The 25458-nt window shown below is 43.3% G+C and overlaps 1 protein-coding gene across 6 annotated transcripts in view; it reads left to right on the top strand.

The window, feature by feature from the left end:
* Positions 1-20406, top strand: part of LOC115196567 (centrosomal protein 152) — a 29448-nt gene extending 9042 nt beyond the window's left edge. For 3 of the 6 annotated variants that reach the window (XM_029757404.1, XM_029757403.1, XM_029757405.1), the window contains 11 exons: positions 1034-1125; positions 1261-1689; positions 8165-8296; positions 8993-9640; positions 11224-11299; positions 11955-12122; positions 13817-13907; positions 16408-16490; positions 17038-17194; positions 17442-17545; positions 17749-20406. In XM_029757404.1, the coding sequence (XP_029613264.1) occupies positions 1034-1125; positions 1261-1689; positions 8165-8296; positions 8993-9640; positions 11224-11299; positions 11955-12122; positions 13817-13907; positions 16408-16490; positions 17038-17194; positions 17442-17545; positions 17749-18410 (2642 nt within the window). In that variant the 3' untranslated portion in view covers positions 18411-20406. Of the gene's footprint in view, positions 1-1033; positions 1126-1260; positions 1690-8164; positions 8297-8992; positions 9641-11223; positions 11300-11954; positions 12123-13816; positions 13908-16407; positions 16491-17037; positions 17195-17441; positions 17546-17748 lie in introns of those variants that run through there. The other 3 variants (XR_003878874.1, XM_029757406.1, XM_029757407.1) reach the window with 3 other exon arrangements.
* Positions 20407-25458: the final 5052 nt, after the last annotated feature.

Genomic DNA, 25458 nt, shown 5'->3' with positions numbered 1-25458 from the left:
GGGCCAGCCACTCTTAAATAGCCCATGGGCCAGCACAGGTGAAACACCTTCCCACTAATGAGATGGCAACCATCACAGGTGTAACACATACTGACTAACGAGGTGAAACCAATCGGTGCTACGTGCTAAAGTCCAACCTCAAAACATAAATGGGGGGGGGGGGGGGGGGGGGGGGGGGAAACCAAAGCCTGTAACCCATTTTAAGATGTCAGGCTTGAAAACCCGTTCAGCCATTTTGGCACAGTGACTCACTACCAAAACCAAAACGCAACTGGTTTCAACTGGCAAAGAGACGTCATGTGATCTGCTATCTATCTAGTGGACGAATTGGGAATCAGACGGAGGATATATTTACATCAATGGGATAGGTAGAGACGTCAGCTTTCTCCTCATATGTATATCATACCTGTAAGAGGAAAAAGGTATGACACACAAGCCCTGCACTTTTTAAAACGGCAAAAACATGGCTGTGTTCCAATGGGAAGTTGTATGTTTTGAGCGCAACCATTTAAAAATATATATATATTTTTTGTACATTCCTTTTGGAACAATATTTAGTGACATATTTTATCTCAAACCTAGACTTTCAAATCTCTTAATCCCCAACATGGGGACAATTGTGGGACCCCTATCCCCCTAAAACTCCGGTACGTTTCAGGTTTTGTTTTGGTCTGCTGTATGTCGGGCTCTGTGGTAGTCACATTTTCTGACACGTTTATCTGAACATTCTAACAGTGTTAAGCATGTGTTTTGTAGGACTTTTTTTTTTAATACCAAAATTTACTTTGAGGGTAGTATATAATATTACGTGTTGTTTAGAAAATGCCACCAGAGGGCGTCAGAGTTTAAGTTTGAGGTTGAACGAATCATCAGAGATAAAAGAAAAGTAATTTAAAATCGACAGAAGGGTTTGACTGAGAATGTGAGTGCTAATTAGGACAACGCGGTTTGCTTTGGCATGAATCCGCTAGAATGCTCAGTGTTAGAATGAATTTAATTTACATTGTCTCTCTGCATCCTTTTGACTGTCTAGGTTCAGTGCAGGAGATGGGCCAGCTGCAAATCAAACTACAGCAGACTCAGTCGGCCAAGACCGTGAGCGACGACATGAACAAAGCCTTGCAGGTATTTTCTCACATCCTTTTACACTGAGTGTACAACCGTCTGGAAACGGTTGGCGACAGAGCTCAGACCGGTCTGGAAACGGGTTAGGAACACTGGTGCAAAGAATGCTTTTTGACGGTGTTGTCCTATTCTCAGCTGAACACTCTAGAAGAGAAGCTCAGAACAGACCTGGAGACCCAGCACCAGGAGACAGTGACCCAGCTCAGAGCAGACCTGGAGACCCAGCACCAGGAGACATTGACCCAGCTCAGAGCAGACCTGGAGACCCAGCACCAGGAGACAGTGACCCAGCTCAGAGCAGACCTGGAGACCCAGCACCAGGAGACAGTGACCCAGCTCAGAGCAGACCTGGAGACCCAGCACCAGGAGACAGTGACCCAGCTCAGAGCAGACCTGGAGACCCAGCACCAGGAGACAGTGACCCAGCTCAGAGCAGACCTGGAGACCCAGCACCAGGAGACAGTGACCCAGCTCAGAGCCCTGTGGGCTGAAGAGAAGGACAAGGAGGTCAGACAACAGGTCCAAACCCAGCTGACCAAGTCCAAGGCTAGATGGAAGGAGAAGGTAGGAGTTGTCTTGTTGTGTTCCATCTGTAGCTAGGGCAGATCAGTACTGCCTGCCACCCCATGGACTATAAATCAAAGTTGATTTCTCATGTACCTTTTACAACCCTCTGTATCCTGTGTATAATGAAATACTTACTTGAAAGCTCTCAACAGTGCAGTGAAATATACACTAATAATAATAATAATAATAATAATAATAATAATAATAGAACGGTAAGGCAATAAGTAGTATACATAAAGGCATTTTGTTTTGTAAAAAAAGTTAAAGCACAAAATGTTTTGAAAAATATAGAGAATGTACTATGAGAAATAGTATGTCAGATATAATGGTGGACTAGTGGTGCAGATCTGTGATAGCCAGGGTTCCCCTCCTAAACCAATATTTGTTGTTTTGAAAGTGTATTGGAAGGTTCTTGGTAGCTATCCTATCTTCTTAGTTTGGATTCCGCGACGCAGTTGGCATCAGTTGCTGGGACTGCTTGTCTCTTTCCAGTGATCCTGCCGACCCCGGACTGGTCTGAGGATCTATTTGGCGTCGCAGCTAGCCTAGCTGCTAGCTAGCTGCATATCAAGCTAGCAAGGTTTTTTTTTTTTTTTACCCAGCCCATGACATCGTTAGCCATTGTGGCTGGGGACCACGGATTGTCCCGGGTTTGTGGCTGTCTAGATCCCTGCTGTTTGTTTGTTGTTTTCAATCTTCCCTGTGACCTGCCCTGTCTGGAACTGCGAGGAGTAACAGCCTAACATACGTTGCTACCGTGACAAAGACCAAAGCCGGCGGGAGAACCGTTGAGGACAGTGGTGTCTCTCTATCACACGGGAAGGATCTTTTAAACAAACAAAAATAATTCTACAAGCAGTTGTTACCTCAACAAAAAAATAGCTTCAAGTGTTTTGTCCAAATACTGGTGGAGTCCACTAATAAAATAATGGACAACCTGACCAGAGAGGTCCAGGACCTGAAGAACAGTTTGCAGTTCTCCCAGGGTCAGCTCGATGAGTTTAAACAGGAAAACGGCAAGATGACAGCAATCTGTAAGTCATTGAGAGAGGACATCAGTTCTGTGTGTGAATCCATGATAACAATTACAGATAAATCTTGAGGAACAATCAAGGCGAAACAATATGGTTGTAGACGGAATTGCAGTGTCTCCACATGAGACCTGAACGGAGTCTGAGGACAAAGTGAGGGAAATGATCTCTGAGAAATTGAAGATGGACCACAGGAAGAATGAGGTGGAGCGTGCCCACAGGACTGGAAGACCCACCACCGGCCCGGGTGGCAGGCCCAGGCCGATTAGTGGTCAAATTCCTGAGGTTCAAGGACCAGGTAGCTGTTCTGGAAAGAGCCAAAAACTTCAGAGGAACGTATATCTTCCTCAATGAGGACCATCCTGAAGCTGTGAGCCAGAAGAGGAAAGAACTGATCCCAGACATGAAAGCTGCCAGAGCGCGTGGGGACATTGCTTACATCCGCTATGACAGGCTCATTGTCCATCCTCCCTCCCAGAAGCCTGGAAGGGATGAGAGAGCCAAGCCTATGGGTTCGTAGCCTCAACCCTGCAACACACACACACACACACACACCAATTGATTAATGAACTGCTGAATGTATATTTTTTTTCTCTTGCTTTGTTTGCTCTTTTCAGTATTATGTCTGTCTCTGATAAGCTACCCAGGACAGGGATGAAAATAGCCCATATTATATGTAGCCTAAGAAATAAGGTTCATGAAATCAATAACATGCTAACATCAGATAACATTCATATATTAGCCATTTCTGAGACTCACTTAGATAATTAATTTGATGATACATCAGTAGCAGTACAAGGATATAACATCTATAGAAGAGACAGGAATGCCTATGGGGGAGGTGTTGCTATATATATATATATATATATATATATATATATATATATATATATATATATATATATATATATATATATATTCAGAGCCATATCCCTGTAATGCTTAGAGAAGATCTTATGTCAAGTGTTATTGAAGTGGTTTCAGGTTCACTTGGCACTTCTAAAGCCTTTTCTTTGGGGGTGTTGCTATAGGCCACCAAGTGCTAACAGTCAGTGTCTAAATAATGTGTGTGAAATGCTTGATAGTGTATGTGATGTAAACAGAGAGGTCTGCTTTCTTGGGGACCTGAATATTGACTGGTTTTCATCAAGCTGTCCGCTCAAGGTTATTAATCAACCTACCAGAGTGTTTACAAACACTACAGGAACAAGATCATCCACATGTATTGATCACATTTTTACTAATACTGTAGAACTTTGTTCTAAAGCTGTATCCGTACCCATTGGATACAGTGATCACAATATAGTGGCTATATCCAGGAGTTCCAACAGCTGGGCCTAAAATAGTGCATAAGAGATCATACAAAAGATTTTGCTGTGACTCTTATGTGGATGATGTTAAAAAATATTTGTTGGTCTGATGTTATTAATGAGGAGCATCCAGACGCTGCACTTGATGAATTTATGAAATTGCTTCTTCCAATTATTGGTAAACATGGACGTGTTAAGAAACTGACTGTTAGAACTGTTAAGGCTCCATGGATTGATGAGGAATTGAAAAACGGTATGGTTGAAAGAGATGAGGCAGAAGGACTGTCTAATAAGACTGGCTGAATATCTGACTGTCTTACTTACTGCAAATTTAAGAAATTATGAGACTAAACTCAACAAAAAGAAAAATAAACTTCATTATGATGCCAAGATCAATGATATAATTTTTTTTTGGGGGGGGGAGTAATTTAAATGAAATTATGGGTAGAAAGACCAATTCAACTCCATCTTTCATCGATTCAGATGGCTTATTCATCACAAAACCATTTGATGTTTTTATGATTATTTTTATGATTATTTCATTGGCAAAGTGGGGAAACTTAGGTAGGAAATGCCAACAATGAACAGTGAGCAATTGTATTCATGTATAAAAAAAACTAATCATGAAAGAAAAGCAGTGCAAATTTGAATTTTGTGAAGTTAGTGTGGGAGATGTGGAAAAATTGTTGTTAACGATCAAGAATGACAAACCTCCTGGCATTGAGAACTTAGATGGAAAGCTACTGAGGATGGTAGCTGACTCTATAGCCACTCCTATCTGTCATATCTTTAATCTGAGCCTAGAGGAAAGTCTCTGTCCTCAGGCCTGGAGGGAAGCCAAAGTAATACCGCTACCCAAGAGTTGTAAAGCGGCCTTTACTTGTTCAAATAGCAGACCTATAAGCTTGCTGCCAACTCTTAGCAAAGTGTTGGAAAAAATTGTGTTTGACCAAATACAATGCTATTTTCTCTGTAAACAAATGAACAACAGACTTTCAGCATGTTTATAGAGAAGGGCACTCAACATGTACTGCACTGACACAAATGACTGATGATTGGTTGAAAGAAATTGATAATAAGATTGTGGGAGTTGTACTGTTAGATTTCAGTGCAGCCTTTGAAAGTATTGACCATAACCTGTTGTTGAAAAAACTTGTGCTATGGCTTTTCAACCTCTGCCATATCGTGGATTCAGAGCTATCTATCTCATAGAACTCAAAGGGTTTTCTTCAATAGAAGCTTCTCTAAAGTCACATGTAAAGTGTGGTGTACCGCAGGGCAGCTCTCTAGGCCCTCTACTCTTTTCTATTTTTACCAATGATCTGTCACTGGCATTAAACAAAGCATGTGTGTCCATGTACAGTTGAAGTTGGAAGTTTACATACACTTAGGTTGGAGTCATTAAAACTCGTTTTTCACCCACTCCACAAATTTCTTGTCGGTTAGGACACCTACTTTGTGCATGACACAAGTAATTTTTATAACAATTGTTTATAATTCACTGTATCACAATTCCTGGGGGTCAGAAGTTTACATACACTAAGTTGTCTGTGCCTTTAAACAGCTTGGAAAATTCCAGAAAATGATGTCATGGCTTTAGAAGCTTCTGATAGGCTAATTGACATCATTTGAGTCAATTGGAGGTGTACTTGTGGATGTATTTCAAGGCCTACCTTCAAACTCAGTGCCTCTTTGCTTGACATCATGGGAAAATCCAAAAGAAATCAGCCAAGACCTCAGAAAAAGAAATTGTAAACCTCCATAAGTCTGGCTCATCCTTGGGAGAAATTTCCAAGCGCCTGGCGGTACCACGTTCATCTGTACAAACAATAGAACGCAGGTAAACACCATGGGACCAAGCAGCCGTCATACCGCTCAGGAGGGAGACGCGTTCTCTCCTAGAGATGAACGTACTTTGGTGCAAAAAGTGCAAATCAATCCCAGAACAATGGCAAAGGACCTTGTGAAGATGCTGGAGGAAACAAGTACAAAATAATCTATATCCACAGTAAAACAAGTCCTATATCGACATAACCTGAAAGGCCGCTCAGCAAGGAAGAAGCTACTGCTCCAAAACCGCCATTAAAAAGCCAGACTACGGTTTGCAACTGCACATGGGGACAAAGATCGTACTTTTTAGAGAAATGTCCTCTGGTCTGATGAAACAAAAATAGAACTGTCTGGCCATAATGACCATTGTTATGTTTGGAGGAGAAAGGGGGATGCTTGCAAGCCGAAGAACACCATCCCAACCCGTGAAGCACAGGGGTGGCAGCATCATGTTGTCCCCACTGCTTTGCTGCAGGAGGGACTAGTGCACTTGACAAAATAGATGGCATCATGAGGCTGGAAAATTATGTGGATATATTGAAGCAACATCTCAAGACATCAGTCAGGAAGTTAAAGCTTGGTCGCAAATGGGTCTTCCAAATGGACAATGACCCCAAGCATATTTCCAAAGTTGTGGTAAAATGGCTTAAGGACAACAAAGTCAAGGTATTGGAGTGGCCATCACAAAGCCCTGACCTCAATCCTATAGAAAATGTGTGGGCAGAACTGAAAAAGGCGTGTGTGAGCAAGGAGGCCTACAAACCTGACTGTTACACCAGCTCTGTCAGGAGGAATGGGACAAAATTCACCCAACTTATTGTGGGAAGCTTATGGAAGGCTACCCTAAACGTTTGACCCAAGTTAAACAATGTAAAGGCAATGCTACCAAATACTAATTGAGTGTATGTAAACTTCTGACCCACTGGGAATGTGATGAAAGAAATCAAATCTGAAATAATTCTCTACTATTATTCTGACATTTCACATTCTTAAAATAAAGTAGTGACACTAACTGACTTAAGACAGGGAATTTTTACTAGGATTAAATGTCAGGAATTGTGAAACTGAGTTTAAATGTATTTGGCTAAGGTGTATGTAAACTTACGACTTCAACTGTATGCTGATGATTCAACCATATACGCACCAGCAACCACTGCTAATGAAGTCACTGAAACCCTTAAAGACTTGCAGTCTATTTTGGAATGGTTGGCCAGTAATAAACTGGTCCAGAACATCTCTAAAACTAAGAGTGTTGTATTTGGTACAAATCATTCCTTAAGTTCTAGACCTCCACTGAATCTGGTAATGAATGGTGTGGCTGTTGAACAAGTTGAGGAGACTAAATTACTTGGCGTTACCTTAGATTGTAAACTGTCATGGTCAAAACATATAGATTCAATGTTTGTAAAGATGGGGAGAGGTCTATCCATAATAAAGAGATGCTCTGATTTTTTTTGACACCACACTCCAAAAAGCAAGACCTGCAGGCTCTAGTTTTGTCTGATCTTGATTATTGTCCAGTCGTGGGGTCCAGTGCTGCAAGGAAAGACCTAGTTAAGCTGCAGCTGGCCCAGAACAGAGCCGCACGTCTTGCTCTTCACTGTAATCAGAGGGATAATATAAATACTATGCATGCCAGTCTCTCTTGGCTGAGAGGTGAGACTGACTGCATCACATCTTCTTTTTACAAGAAACATTGTGTTGAAAATCCCAAATTGTTTGCATAGTCAATTTACACACAGCACTGACACACTTATCCCACCAGACATGCCACCAGGGGTCTTTTCACAGTCCCCAAATCCAGAACAAATTCAAGAAAACATCCAGTCTTATATTGGATGGAACATCCTTCCATCTCATATTGCTCAAATAAACAGCAAACCTGGTTTCAAAAAACAGATAAAGCAGCACCTCGCGGCACAACACCTCTCCCCTACTGGACCGAGATAGTTTGTGTGTATGAATTGATATGTAGGCTACGTGAGCCTTTTAAAAAATGTATGTAGTTCTGTCCTTGAGCTGTTCTTGTCTAATGATGATCTGTTTGATGTTTCATGTGGACCCCAGGAAGAGTATTTGCAACAGCTAATGGGGGTCCTAATAAAATACCAAATATAGTGGACTAGTGGTGCAGATCTGTGATTAATCAGGGTTCCCTTCCTAAACCAATATGCTAAACTACTTGTCTTGATGTTCTGTGATTGTCCTGATCACATTATCCCTGGGGCAGCAAAGTACATTTACAAGCCAAGTAGGCTGAATAAGGGCTTATTCATCCAAATGTCAAAATGTGTGGTACAGGTTGAAGGAGCAGTAAGCAGAGCCTATTGCCGCTGGCTCCAGGACCTCTCCTCGCTGCCAGAGTACAAGGTAGCTCTCCAGAGAGAACGAGAGAAGTGGGAGAAGATACAGGAGCAACACGTTCAACAACAGGTACAACTAACTGTCACTGTTTCACTGTGTTTCTCTGTTTCTTGTCTGAATCAGTTTGGAATTTTGCTTATATTGGGGATACTAGTTATCTTTGTCGCTAAGTTATACAGTATTTAACGTCATCCCTGGATAAAATACATCTCTTTGTCGCTAAGTTATACATTATTTAACGTCATCCCTGGATAAAATACATCTCTTTGTCGCTAAGTTATACAGTATTTAACGTCATCCCTGGATAAAATACATCTCTTTGTCGCTAAGTTATACAGTATTTAACGTCATCTCTGGATAAAATACATCTCTTTGTCGCTAAGTTATACAGTATTTAACGTCATCCCTGGATAAAATATCTCTGTCGCTAAGTTATACAGTATTTAACGTCATCCCTGGATAAAATACATCTCTTTGTCGCTAAGTTATACATTATTTAACGTCATCCCTGGATAAAATACATCTCTTTGTTGCTAAGTTATACAGTATTTAACATCATCCCTGGATAAAATACATCTCTTTGTCGCTAAGTTATACAGTATTTAACATCCAAACAAAGAATGAGTTGAAAGATTAGCTGTGAAATGGTCCTTTAACTAACTTCATCCCAGTAGTCAGATGGTAACAAAACGTAGCACTTCTTCTGCTTCACTCCAAAGCATCTTGTAGTTCTAGTTTCTCTCCCTTCTCTCTGATTTGGGTCAGATGTCCCTAGTCCTGACTGCAGCAGAGGAGAGGTGGCAGGAGGAGAGGCCTAGGAGTTCAGGAGAAGTCCAGAAGGTTGAGGAGATGCAGCGCTGCAGGCAGCTGGAGGAGCATCTGAAGACAGAGGTCGAGGAGGTGGCACATCTGCAGAGCCAGGTGGATGACCTGCAAAGCCAGCTAGACCGTGAGAGGGAGGAGAAGGCTGCTCTGCTGAAAGCAGATATGGCTGCAGCCAGAGCCTCCTGGAGCAGAGATGAACAGCAGGAGATCTCCTCACTGCAGGCCTTCCAGGAGGAGCAGCTGAAACAGGCCCGGGATGAGGCGCAGGGGGAACTGGAGCTCCTCCTTCAGAAGGAGGCTGAGCTGCAGCAGGCTCTGAGGGACCAAGAGGAGGACTGGAGGAGACACGAGGAGAGCAGGGACCAGGAGCATAGGCAGGCCAGAGAGGAGGTGCTCCAGGAGCTTCAGGCTGGGCTGAAGGAGGTGAAGACTGTGCTCCTCAGAGGAGGAGCCCACAAAGAGAAGGAGAATGGAGGAGAGGTGGAAGGGAGGTGGAGGACCAGTGGAAGCATAAAAGAACTCCTCATGTCTACATGTAAATACCTAATCTCTAAAGCTGTAGCCCAGGCCGAGAACGAGTGGAAAAAGGTGGGTGTCTGTCTGTGTGTCTCTCTCTCTCTCTCTGCTCTCACTAGATGTGGTGAAGAGGTCAATGGAATGCAGACTGTAGGGGGATAGAAGGACTCCAGACTGGAACACAACATTCAACAAATCTGATCGAACTAAGTGGATATTCATCAAATCCGTCATGATAGAATTCATCAATCAGGCCCACAATCTGTTTTACTAAAGTCTGATTTGGATATATTTGACAGATCTCGCTGCGTAACATTTAGAAGTAGCCCCTTTTCATGTTTAGAAGAAGTGACTGCTAAATGCTAACTCACATTGTATAAGCTGGTAGCATAGCTAGCATAGAGAAATCGGGGGTGGCAGTCGTTTTTAACTCTAATGCAGTTGATTGGTGACATGAACATGTATTGGGGTTTATTATGGATCCCCATTAGTTCCTGCCAAGGCAGCAGCTACTCTTCCTGGGGTTTATTATGGATCCCCATTAGTTCCTGCCAAGGCAGCAGCTACTCTTCCTGGGGTTTATTATGGATCCCCATTTAGTTCCTGCCAAGGCAGCAGCTACTCTTCCTGGGGTTTATTATGGATCCCCATTTAGTTCCTGTCAAGGCAGCAGCTACTCTTCCTGGGGTTTATTATGGATCCCCATTAGTTCTTGCCAAGGCAGCGGCTTCTCTTCCTGGGGTTTATTATGGATCCCCATTAGTTCCTGCCAAGGCAGCAGCTACTCTTCCTGGGGTTTATTATGGATCCCCATTAGTTCCTGCTAAGGGTTTATTATGGATCCCCATTAGTTCCTGTCAAAGCAGCAGCTACTCTTCCTGGGGTTTATTATGGATCCCCATTAGTTCCTGCCAAGGCAGCAGTTACTCTTCCTGGGGTTTAGTTCCTGCCAAGGCAGCAGCTACTCTTCCTGGGGTTTATTATGGATCCCCATTAGTTCCTGCTAAGGGTTTATTATGGATCCCCATTAGTTCCTGCCAAGGCAGCAGCTACTCTTCCTGGGGGTTTATTATGGATCCCCATTAGTTCCTGCCAAGGCAGCAGTTACTCTTCCTGGGGTTTATTATGGATCCCCATTAGTTCCTGCCAAGGCAGCAGCTACTCTTCCTGGGGGTTTATTATGGATCCCCATTAGTTCCTGCCAAGGCAGCAGTTACTCTTCCTGGGGTTTATTATGGATCCCCATTAGTTCCTGCCAAGGCAGCAGCTACTCTTCCTGGGGTCCAGCAAAATTAAGGCAGTTTATACTATTTTAAAAACATTACAATACATTCACACACTGTAGGGTTGACATCTATGCAAGCATTATACTCTGATTTGAGAAATGTAGGCTAATTGTGCTGGGGGGAATGAGGAGAGTAGGCATCTTTCCTCCATGCGTTTCCATGGCATTTCCAGCGATTTTGGTCGAGTTCCATTGACCTTTTTACTGCATGTATTGTTTACCATCAGCCTGACTATTATAAGACTTTTAGTGCCGCGGCATGGTAGCAGGTTCCTGCCACTGTGTTGCGTAAAAAAACAATTGTAGTTATTTTTTGAAGGCTGACTTGACTAACAGTGTATTTTATGGCCGTGTTGTTCTCCCTCTCCAGATCAGTGAGGAGGGGCTTGGCCGGGCGCTGAAGGAAAGTCAGGAACGCCATGAGAAAGAATTCAACCAGATTCATAGTGTGTTTCTTCTCAAGTCTTCTGTGTATGGAATAATATGCCACTTAGCAGACACTGTTATCCAAAGAAATGTAAAGTACAGTGAGTGCATAGAGAGTGATCCCTGCAATTAGTAGAATAGATACAATGCCAGTGGACCTCCCGAGTGGCCCAGTGGTCTAAAGCACTGTATCGCGGTGCTGGCTGTGCCACTAGAGATCCTGGGTTTGAGTCTAGGCTCTGTCGCAGCCGGCCGCGACTGGGAGACCCATGGGGCGGCGCACAAATGGCCCAGCGTCGTCCGGGTTAGGGGGAGGGTTTGCCAGCAGGGATGTCCTTGTCTCATCGCGCTCTAGCGACTCCTGTGGCGGACCGGGCGCAGTGCACGCTGACCAGGTCGCCAGGTGTTTCCTCCGACACATTGGTGCAGCTGCCTTCCGGGTTGGATGGGGCATTGTGTCAAGAAGCAGTGCGGCTTGGTTGGGTTGTGTTTCAGAGGACGCACGGCTCTCAACCTTCGCATCTCCCGAGTCCGTACAGGAGTTGCAGCGATGAGACAAGACTGTAACTACCAATTTGAAACCACGAAATTGGGGAGAAAAAAGGGTAAAAAAAGAAAAATGCCAGACGTGAGAGCAACCCCTAAGTATGATTTAAATATGTTCTATCGATTCAGGCTCCACTGATCACAAGGGAGAAAAGGGTGCTTGTGGGAAGCAGTGTGCTGAGAACGTATCCGAGCTGCAGAAGAAGAGTCAGGACCTCCGGAGGCATCTAGAGAATGCCTGCAGACAGCTACAGGCCACAGTCAAGGAGAACAAAGCCTCCATGCAGCACCTCAAAGGTAACAAAACTCCAAATCAACCCCTGGCTCCTGGTCCTTAGGCCACGTTTCCTGTAGGTTTTGTGATAGCGGGTCACAGAAAGGATTGCATCAATTGATACATATTTCGAGAACCACTGGGGGGGTTAATTAAAACTTTTTAACCTGTTATGGATAGGGGGCAGTATTTTCACGGCCGGATAAAAAACGTACTCGATTTAATCTGATTATTACTCCTGCCCAGAAACTAGAATATGCATATAATTATTAGCTTTGGATAGAAAACATTCCAAAGTTTCTAAAACTGTTTGAATGGTGTCTGTGAGTATAACAGAACTCATATGGCAGGCAAAAACCTGAGAAGATTCCTTACAGGAAGTGCCCTCTCTGACCATTTCTTGGCCTTCTACACCCTCTTTATTGAAAACTGAGGATCTCTGCTGTAACGTGACACTTCCTACGGCTCTCAGAAGGCGGCAGAACGGTGAATGATGACTTTGTAGCCCATTGCTGAAAAACAGTAGCGCATTTGGATAGTGGTCGATCTGAGAACAATGAGACTGGGGGCGCGTGCACGAGCCGACACCATGTTTTTATTTTCAGTCTTTGAACGAAAACAACGACTCCCGGTCGGAATATTATCGCTTTTTTACGAGAAAAATCACATAAAAATTGATTTTAAACAGCGTTTGACATGCTTCGAAGTACGGTAATGGAATATTTTGTATTTTTTTGTCACGAAACACGCCGGGCGCGTCACCCTTCTTTACCCTTCGGATAGTGTCTTGAACGCACGAACAAAACGCCGCTATTTGGATATAACTATGGATTATTTGGAACCAAACCAACATTTGTTATTGAAGTAGAAGTCCTGGGAGTGCATTCTGACGAAGAACAGCAAAGGTAATCCAATTTTTGTTATAGTAAATCGGAGTTTGGTGAGTGCCAAACTTGGTGGGTGTCAAAATAGCTAGCCCATGATGGCGAGCTATCTACTCAGAATATTGCAAAATGTGCTTTTGCCGAAAAGCTATTTTAAAATCGGACATAGCGATTGCATAAAGGAGTTCTGTATCTATAATTCTTAAAATAATTATGTTTTTTGTGAACGTTTATCGTGAGTAATTTAGTAAATTCACCGGAAGTGTTCGGTGGGAATGCTAGTTCTGAACGTCACATGCTAATGTAAAAAGCTGGTTTTTGATATAAATATGAACATGATTGAACAAAACATGCATGTATTGTATAACATAATGTCCTAGGAGTGTCATCTGATGATCATCAAAGGTTAGTGCTGCATTTAGCTGTGGTTTTGTTTTTTGTGACATTATATGCTAGCTTGAAAAATGGGTGTCTGATTATTTCTGGCTGGGTACTCTGCTGACATAATCTAATGTTTTGCTTTCGCTGTAAAGCCTTTTTTAAATCGGACAGTGTGGTTAGATAAAGGAGAGTCTTGTCTTTAAAATGGTGTAAAATAGTCATATGTTTGAAAAATGGAAGTTTTGGGATTTTTGAGGAATTTGTAATTCGCGCCACGCCCATCATTGGATATTGGAGCAGGTGTTCCGCTAGCGGAACGTCTAGATGTAAGAGGTTGTGCTATCCACTGGGAATACAATAGACATCTTGCTGGATGTTTTTTGCCCAAATGAATTTAAATCATAATAATCGGTGTCCTTCCTTGTCCCCTCCCTCCCTCCCTCTTTTTGTAGATGATCATGAGGTGGCACTATGGAAGGAGAAAGAGCACAACCTGCAGGAACTGGAGAAAGTGAAAAGATCTGCAGCCAAAGAATCCTCTGGGTAATGAAACTTGACTTTTGACTCATCCATATTGGATAGTGCTGAGCGATTTAACCGAGTTTACGGTTGTTTTTCAGTATTTAAAATACGAATTGACCGACATCAGTTCAATTATTTGAACTCCATTTCGTGTGTGTATTTTTCTTCTGTGAGCTTAATGCACACATTGCACAGTTTCTCTAGAGATACTTCAGATCCAGCCTGAACTGTACGATGTAGTAGGGAGTTGTAGTTTCCAACAGGCCAATATTCTACATAGTTTAATTGATGTACTAGGGAGTTGTAGTTTCCAACAGGCCAATATTCTACATAGTTTAAACAGATGTACTAGGGAGTTGTAGTTTCCAACAGGCCAATATTCTACATAGTTTTAACAGATGTACTAGGGAGTTGTAGTTTCCAACAGGCATATATTCTACATTATTGAGTGCATGTATTTTTTTGCCCGTACTACAGACGGCTATATCGGTCCTCTAATTAAGGGATTGTAAAGGCCCAGTGCACTACTTTTGTGGCATTATTTTAAATTATTACTATTTTATTCCTGATTTTTCAGGGGATGTGTTAGGGTAGGTTCCTTGTCAATCATTTGCTTATTGGTGAAATCAGCAATCAGACAATATCTTTAAGTAATTCAATCATTCATTTATAAATGCAATTGCAGACAGAAGTTGACAACGGGAACATGGCACACATGTTTCAGAGTAAGTTCTGCAAAATAGGAAAAGGGTCCAAGTTGCTTTAATATGCTTTGCAGTCAACCCCTAGTGATGTAACTGCCTACGTCAACACCTTCTACTCATGAGACCAAGCCCATGCATCAGGAGAGACAATAGTTCCAGTGTTTTCTAAAGGCTCAGCAGTAGTTTTCCACTCCCCAAGTTGCTTTATAGTGGTATGTCTGACTAGTCTCTTATCTCTTTCACTCCCCTGCAGGGTTCTGTGTCTATTAATCTCTTTTATCCTTGAGGTTCTTTCTCATAGACGCCCTGTTCTGACTGCAATAACTCACACATCTCTCAGACCATTTCTATAAAAGAGACAGAGACTAGAAAAGAACCGTGGAACAATATTAAACCTGATAATGAATATTTCTAATCTGTAGTCCAGGATCCTACAAATGTAGTGGGGGAGGGGTCTTATAGCCCTTCTATTAATACAACATAAGCATAATCAATTATTATAATACATCAATCATTTGTTCATGACCCTAAGGTGAACCTCATCTGATGCTGCAGCACCCCTACTTCCCGCAGCTATGTTTTAGCTCATAAAACGTAGTAATTAACTACAATGACCATAATCCATTGCGCATTTACTTGTCCGGTCTGTGTTTTCTTTTATGCCTGCTACAGAAGAGGCAGAAGAATGAGCGGATATCGAGAGCAGCTGTTGCTTCGTGAGGTATCTCTACCTTAAAATACATCATCTACGTGATTGATAGTTGGTATTCAGCAACTTTATTTACTTTGAAGAATTACAAAATAGTGATTTTTGTCAGACAGCATATGCAGCAAGTCACCAAATGAAACAAATGTAATATACACAACTGAAATATTTTGTTAAAGTAAATGAATGTGAATACATTTTTGTTAATAAGTGATAAGCAGTAATGGGCCGTCACTACCATCATGGGACTTGTATGAATTGTTTTATTCTGTGTTGTTGCAGCGTTCAACCCAAATAATGAAAACCAAAATCGAAAACCGTGATGATAATTTTTAAAATTAATATAACCGAAAACGAAGAGACCTCAAAAAGCACTAATCGCTCAGCACTAATATTGGATGTAATTCTAGTCAGATGTATAGTCACTGGTTACCAAATTAAAGATTTGAGCAAGTTAGATTTTCCCACAAATGTACCCACATGTATTTTATATGTAAATAGTTTGATCCTTGAATGCCATAATTTACTTATTTGGTTAAATACTTCTCCCTATTAGCTGAAATCGGATTATTTCAAAGCCATTTTTTTTAGCCGTCGTGCTAGCAGTTCAGTCCGAATTTGTCACCTCTCAACTGCCGTAGGGGTCTACTCCTAAAATGTCGTGCCAATTTTCTTCATTTTAGGCTCCAAAGAAGTGTCCCGTTACATGCCACTTTATATTCAGCTGTGTTATTCATGTCATGTTAGACGGGCGTTCAATAATGGTCGATAGCCAGACAGTGTTGATGTTGCTCCTGTATAAAGCCCTTATTCACCCCTGATACTAGTCAACCACTCTGGACTTGTCTGGGCAGACCTGCCTCTCCTCTACATAAAATCAGTGTGAGAAACTTACTAGCGAATGTTTGTGCTATTGACACTAAATAAATACTGCACTCTGACCCCCCCCCCCCCCCAAAAAAAACTATTTTATTAGATTCATGATAGTGTTCTTAGACAAAGCAAGGAAAGAAAGTGTGATTCTCAGCTGTTGTTGTTGGCGATGAATTCTTCTTAGCTTCTGGACTTACTCGTCTGGTTAATTTTCTAAATGAATGAATATTCACCACAGAGGATCAGATATGGAGCAGCGTCTCCATGCTGGCCTTGAACAGATGAAGGAGCAGTACATGAAGGCTGTTGAAAAAATCAGAGGTGAGTGAAATAATCTACTACTTTTAGCTACAAAGGCTTTAACAAACCCACCCCAGTTTGGTGTGAACGGTGTTTTCTATATGCTCCAGGCATCTCATGTACCATGGTGTTTGGTTCTCCGGGTGACATGCTCCAGGCATCTCATGTACCACGGTATTTGGTTCTCCGGGTGACATGCTCCAGGCATCTCATGTACCACAGTGTTTGGTTGTCCGGGTAACATGCTCCAGGCATCTCATGTACCACGGTGTTTGGTTGTCCGGGTGACATGCTCCAGGCATCTCATGTACCACGGTGTTTGGTTGTCCGGGTGACATGCTCCAGGCATCTCATGTACCACGGTGTTTGGTTGTCCGGGTGACATGCTCCAGGCATCTCATGTACCACGGTGTTTGGTTGTCCGGGTGACATGCTCCAGGCATCTCATGTACCACGGTGTTTGGTTTCTCCGGGTAACATGCTCCAGGCATCTCATGTACCACGGTGTTTGGTTTCTCCGGGTGACATGCTCCAGGCATCTCATGTACCACGGTGTTTGGTTCTCCAGGTGACATGCTACGCTACCTTCAGCAGAGTAAAGAGCGAGCAGCGGAGATGATCCGTGTCGAGGTGCTGAGAGAGAGGCAGGACACAGCCAGGAAGATGAGACGCTACTATCTCACCTGTCTACAGGAACTTCTAGAAGACGGGGGGCAGGCCACAGGGTATGCTGTTACAGTAAGGCTAATGCCCTGTCCAGAAACAACCTATATTCCATAGACACGTGTGGAGATCTGAGAGGATTTGGTTAAGGTAATATGGCAGCTTCATCTTGACGTCTAATAGGCTACATGGCTTTTAGCCAATATTGCATACAGCTGCCCAATCTTCTCAGATCTCTACTAGTGCCCAGGGGGTTGGGGTGGATTTGGGGTTATAATAAAGCTAAGTGTTTCCTTCCCTCCCCTTCAGGGCTGAGAAGAAAATCATTAACGTTGCAAGTAAGCTTGCAGCCATGTCCAAAGTGTTGGAGACCCCTACCAAGAGGACGAGGAAAAAGAGCCACAGCTTACCGGGTAAGACCGTTTTTGATTTAATACATTTGGTAAGGGGTCAGCAAATGGAATCGTCCTTCTAGGGAGTTTTTTTCCACCGCCTGTGTCTCTGCTTGATCTTTAGGAACTAGGGCGACTTACTGTAAAGTACTCTCTGATTTGGAAAAAAAAAAGGGCTTTAAAAATGAAATTTGATTGTTCAAAATGATCTCTTGTATCAACAGGCTCGTCGTTAAAGACCGAGGCAGCTACTGACAGCCATCCAAGCAATGCTTCTGGCTCTGCCTCTATTAAAACCCAATGTCCAGCTAGCCATCTCCCTGAGACCACCAGGTCTGGTCGTGGTGAGGGGAGAACCATGAAAACCAAGATGGACTCTGACCTTGACTCCAAAACCTCCTCAGCTGCAGTCAAGACCACCAGAACTACTAGGCCCATGAGTAAACCCACCCACCAGGAGAACCTGACCAATGGAAAAGAGAAAGGAGCCCCTGCAAACATGGCAGGGAAACCCCATATATCTTCAGGACTCTTCCTCTCACTTCCTCCTCACAAACCCTCTCATCAGATTGGTCAAACCTTCCTTGACTGTTACCGTGGTGATTTTACTAACGTTACTCTAAGGACCCAGACCAGCAGGGAACTATACCTGCAGGGGGCGGAGTCGGGGAGGTCAGACGATGACAACTTCCTGTGTCACCGTAGTAACACTAAAACCTCCCTGTTTCAGGAGCTTCCCGTTAGAGACGGAAGAGGATCGCGCGATTCGAGTATGTCCAGTAATGGGTCCCAAGATGGCCGCCACATCCTCGCAGTTAACTCTTACCCAGACAGAAAAATGGAAACTGAAACCGTTCCCTCTGCGTCGACCTTCTTCAACCGATGACCTGAGTGATTTTAAGGTAGCCAACTCTGACATGACAGTTTATAAAGAGATATTCCGTCCCACACCCACCAAAGCCTTGAATTTCCCATGTGTCCTGCCTCAGACCAAAGCTTTGACTCAGTCTGTCCTCAGTATTTTTTTACATTTCTTATAAATGGAACATTTTTTATTTAACTAGGCAAGTCAGTTAAGACTAGTGGTAGTAGATCCAGTCACAGAGAGCCTGGCTCTGAGAGGGACCGGCAGAATCAGAACCAGTTCCAGAACAGGCTGTGTTCTCTGAGCTGAAGCTGAGCCAACTGCAGGACAGTGGTTATGACGGTCCGTTCTCTCATCAGAGGAGACTGCACTACTCCTCTGCTACTGTTCAGAAGTGATATAAAGGGAAGGAATGGAGTAAGTGAAGATTGGAGTGAGTCTTGAATTTGTGTTTTTGGTTCATCATCACATGATTGGATGTGGAGAATGACTGCGAGGTCGTCGTGACTGCGAGGTCGTCGTGACTGCGAGGTCGTCGTGAGTTCAAGTAAACACCCAGTTAGTGTGTGTTAGGACCAATGGCTATCTTTGTTTGCATTGGAAAAACTGATGAAAACATACAACCTTGTGTGCCTGGCGTCTATTCAATGATTACCACATTTCTAAACCCTTTACAGTTCTTCTGTGTGTTTTTTAAGGGAGAGTTATCTGTACTGATGTATTTTATATCAAGGTTGTGAGATATGCTGTGCATAGAGCAAACATAAACTATTTAATAATGTTGCATTCATGTAATTTATAATTAAATGTTTTTCTCTTGCTTGTTTTATCTTACCGATAATGACAAGATTTAGAATTGGCATTATCAAGAATTCTGTATTTCCTAAGGGGTTCTGTTCACAGTGAAAAGTCTGATGAGAAACATGCCAGTAAAAGGTATATTGTGTCTCCTATAGTCTTCGACATTCCACCACCATGCCTACCTTCCACTTACATCATGTGTAATAATTGTTCTACCTGACAGCCAGGCCAATAGATTTGTCAGCCTAACCATGTTATGAATAATACTTTTGGCTTCTTTGCTTTTACTTAGATCATTTTCCTTTCTACATGATGTACATGGTCAGGACCTCATATTGTCTATCAAAAAATCGGAGAAGAAGTAGTAGACAATTCTAAATCGATTCTACGAAAAGGACACCCCTACAAACCATTCATTCTATTTACGGATCAGCAGCGCAACAAACTTACCGGAGTCTTGCTGCAACACAAACATCAAAAAGGGGATGCGGTTTTCTTAAGAAATATGCCGTTTTTTTTTAATTTATTTTTTTAATTTATTTTTTTAATCTGTGGATTTGGTTGGGATTGGTTAAAATAGGATGTGCCGCTGCATTTCTGCAGTACACGGTAATATTAAACTCATTGTTTGTATTACTTGTTCCCTCAGTGAAGCTAATGTATTGATTGCAGCTGAAGGTACAATATCATCATTCCTCTTCGAAATATGTAGATCCGTCGGTGGTGTAGTGGATGGTATAGGAGGGTATACGCCGTTCACCCACTTATTAACATACTGTGGGATGAGATGGGTATAGAGTTAAGAATAGACCATCTAGACCTACAACAGTCAAATTATTTGGCATAAATAGAAGCAAGCACCAACAGCTTGAAAACACATGAGAAAGCTTATTAACAGTATTAGAGGGAATATACCCATGATGACAACAGAATTGGATAAATTAGAACAAATATTAGCGATGCAGCCACTTGCGTGTGGGTCACTATTTTTAAAATCAATATGGACAGCGGCCGGTGCTGTAAGTTGATGACGAAAGTTCACTAACTAGAGGGACTTGTTCCATGCACTAAGAAATAAACCGTAGGCTTACCTGTTTGACAGACACAATTATGTTTTCCATATATTTTGACGGTGTAGTTATTTCCTCCAATGCTGTCACCGTGCACTCCTTAATAAATTACTTGCCTAGTTAAATAAAACAAAAATTAAAAATTGTCCCATTTCCTTTCTGCGTTGGACTCGGGTTTCATGTCTGGGGTGGAAAATGAACTTCTGAAAGTACCATGCTTAGATTCATAATGACATCTCACCTGTTGTTTACAAAGCATGTGACAATTGAATTTTTTTTTAACTATGTGATTTGAATTCTTTGCAAACAAGACACAGTGGTTTGGCATTGGAGAAATATGGTAAGGTAGCCTAGTGGTTAGAGTGGAGGGGAGGCAGGTAGCCTAGTGGTTAGAGTGTAGGGGCGGCAGGTAGCCTAGTGGTTAGAGTGGAGGGGAGGCAGGTAGCCTAGTGGTTAGAGTGGAGGGGCGGCAGGTAGCCTAGTGGTTAGAGTGGAGGGGAGGCAGGTAGCCTAGTGGTTAGAGTGGAGGGGCGGCAGGTAGCCTAGTGGTTAGAGTGGAGGGGCGGCAGGTAGCCTAGTGGTTAGAGTGGAGGGGCGGCAGGTAGCCTAGTGGTTAGAGTGGAGGGGAGGCAGGTAGCCTAGTGGTTAGAGTGGAGGGGAGGCAGGTAGCCTAGTGGTTAGAGTGGAGGGGAGGCAGGTAGCCTAGTGGTTAGAGTGGAGGGGAGGCAGGTAGCCTAGTGGTTAGAGTGGAGGGGAGGCAGGTAGCCTAGTGGTTAGAGTGGAGGGGTGGCAGGTAGCCTAGTGGTTAGAGTGGAGGGGCGGCAGGTAGCCTAGTGGTTAGAGTGGAGGGGCCGCAGGTAGCCTAGTGGTTAGAGTGGAGGGGAGGCAGGTAGCCTAGTGGTTAGAGTGGAGGGGAGGCAGGTAGCCTAGTGGTTAGAGTGGAGGGGCGGCAGGTAGCCTAGTGGTTAGAGTGGAGGAGCTGCAGGTAGCCTAGTGGTTAGAGTGGAGGGGAGGCAGGTAGCCTAGTGGTTAGAGTGGAGGGATGGCAGGTAGCCTAGTGGTTAGAGTGGAGGGGAGGCAGGTAGCCTAGTGGTTAGAGTGGAGGGACGGCAGGTAGCCTAGTGGTTAGAGTGGAGGGTCGGCAGGTAGCCTAGTGGTTAGAGGGGAGGGGCGGCAGGTAGCCTAGTGGTTAGAGTGGAGGGGCGGCAGGTAGCCTAGTGGTTAGAGTGGAGGGGAGGCAGGTAGCCTAGTGGTTAGAGTGGAAATTATTGTTATTGTCATTGACTTGATTAGCCACTAACCACGTGTTAAATGTGTAATGTAGGGCTATGAATTGGGAATATAGTAGGCTATTTGCTAATAGGCTAATTATGTTTTTTCCCACCGACTACCTTAGAGGTAGTTCTACAAAGTTAGAATTTTCAGCGACAAAAGCGTTTATAACCCGCAGCTACAAGATTTACATCAATGCCGGATTGGATGTTATGTCCGTTCTTCCCGGAAACGTTATTCGATTGGCCAACAGTGTTCATATATGTTCAAAACACTACAAATTGTAATCAGGCTGGCAAAATACAAAAAAAACTTTCTATGGCATGTTGGACTGCATTTTTGGACGCGGTGAAGAAACACCCAAATAAAACGTTCCAGCATTTTGAGGGGACCTCGTATTCTAACGTCGAGGTGGATAAACGTTGAAGACTCATGTCAATCTGAAAGAGGGGGACACGGCAGCGCTCTTTCTGGGGAACGAACCCGTTTACGTGTGGATTTGGCTCGGCTTGGCCAAACTGGGCTGTGTGACAGCGCTCATCCACGTCAACATAAGGTTATAATATCTCTGTTACACTGTTTATTGTGCTGCGGGACCAAGGTGATCGTTGCAGCTGCGGGTAAGGGCTACAGAAGCACGTTTACATGCACAGGAATAATTCGATATTAAGCTGATTGACAGTTGGCAGATTATGCAATAGTTATGTGTTTTGAAGTTCACTGCTTGACTGAGGGATCTTACAGATAATTATATGTGTGGGGTACAGAGATGAGGTAGTCATTCAAAAATCATGTTCAACCCTTTTATATAACAACTTATGTGGGTTGTTAAGCACATTTTTACTCCTGAACTTATTTAGGTTTGCCATAACAAAGGGCTTGAATACTTATTGACGCAAGACATTTCAGCTTACATTTTTTTATAATTATATTTTCATTAATTAGTTTAATTTGTAAGAATGTCGAGAAACAATTCCACTTTGACATTATGGGGTATTGTGTGTAAATCAGTGACAATAAAATCGGAATTAAAAAAATTAATTTAACACAAAAAAAAATGGAAAAAGTGTGTGCGTGTGTAAACATACATGCATATACTGAACAAAAAATATAAACGCAATATGCAACAATTTAAAAGATTTTACCGCGTTACACTTCATAGAAGGAAATCAGTCAATTCAAATACATTAATTAGGTCCTAATCTAGACTATGAAATAACACATGGAATCATGTAGTAAGCAAAAAAGGGTTAAACAAATCAAAATATACTGCTCAAAAAAATAAAGGGAACACTTAAACAACACATCCTAGATCTGAATGAAAGAAATAATCTTATTAAATACTTTTTTTTTACGTAGTTGAATGTGCTGACAACAAAATCACACAAAAATAATCAATGTAAATCCAATTTATCAATCCATGGAGGTCTGGATTTGGAGTCACACTCAAAATTAAAGTGGAAAACCACACTACAGGCTGATCCAACTTTGATGTAATGTCCTTAAAACAAGTCAAAATGAGGCTCAGTAGTGTGTGTGGCCTCCACGTGTCTGTATGACCTCCCTACAACGCCTGGGCATGCTCCTGATGAGGTGGCGGATGGTCTCCTGAGGGATCTCCTCCCAGACCTGGACTAAAGCATCCGCCAACTCCTGGACAGTCTGTGGTGCAACGTGGCGTTGGTGGATGGAGCGAGACATGATGTCCCAGATGTGCTCAATTGGATTCAGGTCTGGGGAATGGGCGGGCCAGTCCATAGCATCAATGCCTTCCTCTTGCAGGAACTGCTGACACACTCCAGCCACATGAGGGCTAGCATTGTCTTGCATTAGGAGGAACCCAGGGCCAACCGCACCAGCATATGGTCTTACAAGGGGTCTGAGGATCTCATTTCGGTACCTAATGGCAGTCAGGCTACCTCTGGCGAGCACACGGAGGGCTGTGCGGCCCCCCAAAGAAATGCCACCCCACACCATGACTGACCCACCGCCAAACCGGTCATGCTGGAGGATGTTGCAGGCAGCAGAACGTTCTCCACGGCGTCTCCAGACTCTGTCACGTCTGTCACGTGCTCAGTGTGAACCTGCTTTCATCTGTGAAGAGCACAGGGCGCCAGTGGCGAATTTGCCAATCTTGGTGTTCTCTGGCAAATGCCAAATGTCCTGCACGGTGTTGGGCTGTAAGCACAACACCCACCAGTGGATGTCGGGCCCTCATACCACCCTTATGGAGTCTGTTTCTGACCGTTTGAGCAGACACATGCACATTTGTGGCCTGCTGGAGGTCATTTTGCAGGGCTCTGGCAGTGCTCCTCCTTGCACAAAGGCGGAGGTAGCGGTCCTGCTGCTGGGTTGTTGCCCTCCTACGGCCTCCTCTACGTCTCCTGGTGTACTGGCCTGTCTCCTGGTAGCGCCTCCATGCTCTGGACACTACGCTGACAGACACAGCAAACCTTCTTGCCACAGCTCGCATTGATGTGCCATCCTGGATGAGCTGCACTACCTGAGCCACTTGTGTGGGTTGTAGACTCCGTCTCATGCTACCACTAGAGTGAAAGCACCGCCAGCATTCAAAAGTGACCAAAACATCAGCCAGGAAGCATAGGAACTGAGAAGTGGTCTGTGGTCTCCACCTGCAGAACCACTCCTTTATTGGGGGTGTCTTGCTAATTGCCTATAATTTCCACTTGTTGTCTATTCCATTTGCACAACAGCATGTGAAATGTATTGTCAATCAGTGTTGCTTCCTAAGTGGACAGTTTGATTTCACAGAAGTGTGATTGACTTGGAGTTACATTGTGTTGTTTAAGTGTTCCCTTTATTTTTTTGAGAAGTGTATATTTGAGATTCTTCAAAGTAGCCACCCTTTGCCTTGATGACAGCTTTGCACACTCTTGGGTTTAAAGGGGATGCAAAGGCACATTTCATGGAAAAGGGTGGCTACTGTACTTTGAAGAATCTCAAATATGAAATATATTCTGATTTGTTTAACCCTTTGGTTACTACATGTGTTATTTCATAGTTTTGATGTATTCACTATTATTCTACAATGTAGAAAATAGTTAAAATAAAGGAAAACCCTTGAATGAGTAGGTGTGTCAACTTTTGACTGGTACTGTGTAAATGTATGTATCTATACACACACACAATTTTTTTTTTTTGCCTTATAAGGAATATGGTGCCATTTTGGACACAGTCCAAGTGATGCATTGGTTAATAATCAAATCAATAAAATCTAATTTTATTTGTCACAAATGCCGAATACAACAGGTGTAGACCTTACCGTGAAATGCTTACTTACAAGCCCTTAACCAACAATGCAGTTAAGAAATAACCTTAAAAAAAAAATGTATTAAGATGAATAAATATAAACTATATATACAAAATATGTAGACACCACTTCAAATGATTGGATTTTGCTATTTCAGCCACACCCGTTGCTGACAGGTGTAAAAAGTCGAGCACACAGCCATGCAATCTCCAGGAAAACACTAACAGTTGAATGGCCTTACTGAAGAGCTCAGTGACTTTCAACGTGGCACCGTCATAGGATGCCACCTTCCCAACAAGTCAGTTCGTCAAATTTCTGCCCTGCTAGAGCTGCTCCCTGGTCAACTGTAAGTGCTGTAATTGTGAAGTGGAAACTTCTGGGAGCAACAACGGCTCGGCCGCGAGGTGGTAGGCCACACAAGCACAAGAACTGTTCATCGGGAGCTTCATGAAATGGGTTTCCATGGCCGAGCGGCCGCACCCAAGCCTAAGATCACGGTGCGCAATGCCAAGCGTCGGCTGGAGTGGTGTAAAGCTTGTCGCCGTTGGACTCTGGAGCAGTGGAAACACGTTCCCTGGAGTGATGAATCACGCTTCGCCATCTGGCAGTCTGACGGACGAATCTGGGTTTGGCAGATGCAAAGAAAACGCTACCT

This window comes from Salmo trutta, chromosome 7 (assembly GCF_901001165.1).
Source record: "Salmo trutta chromosome 7, fSalTru1.1, whole genome shotgun sequence".
NCBI classification, from domain to species: domain Eukaryota; kingdom Metazoa; phylum Chordata; class Actinopteri; order Salmoniformes; family Salmonidae; genus Salmo; species Salmo trutta.
This window is presented reverse-complemented; position numbering and strand designations above follow the sequence as displayed.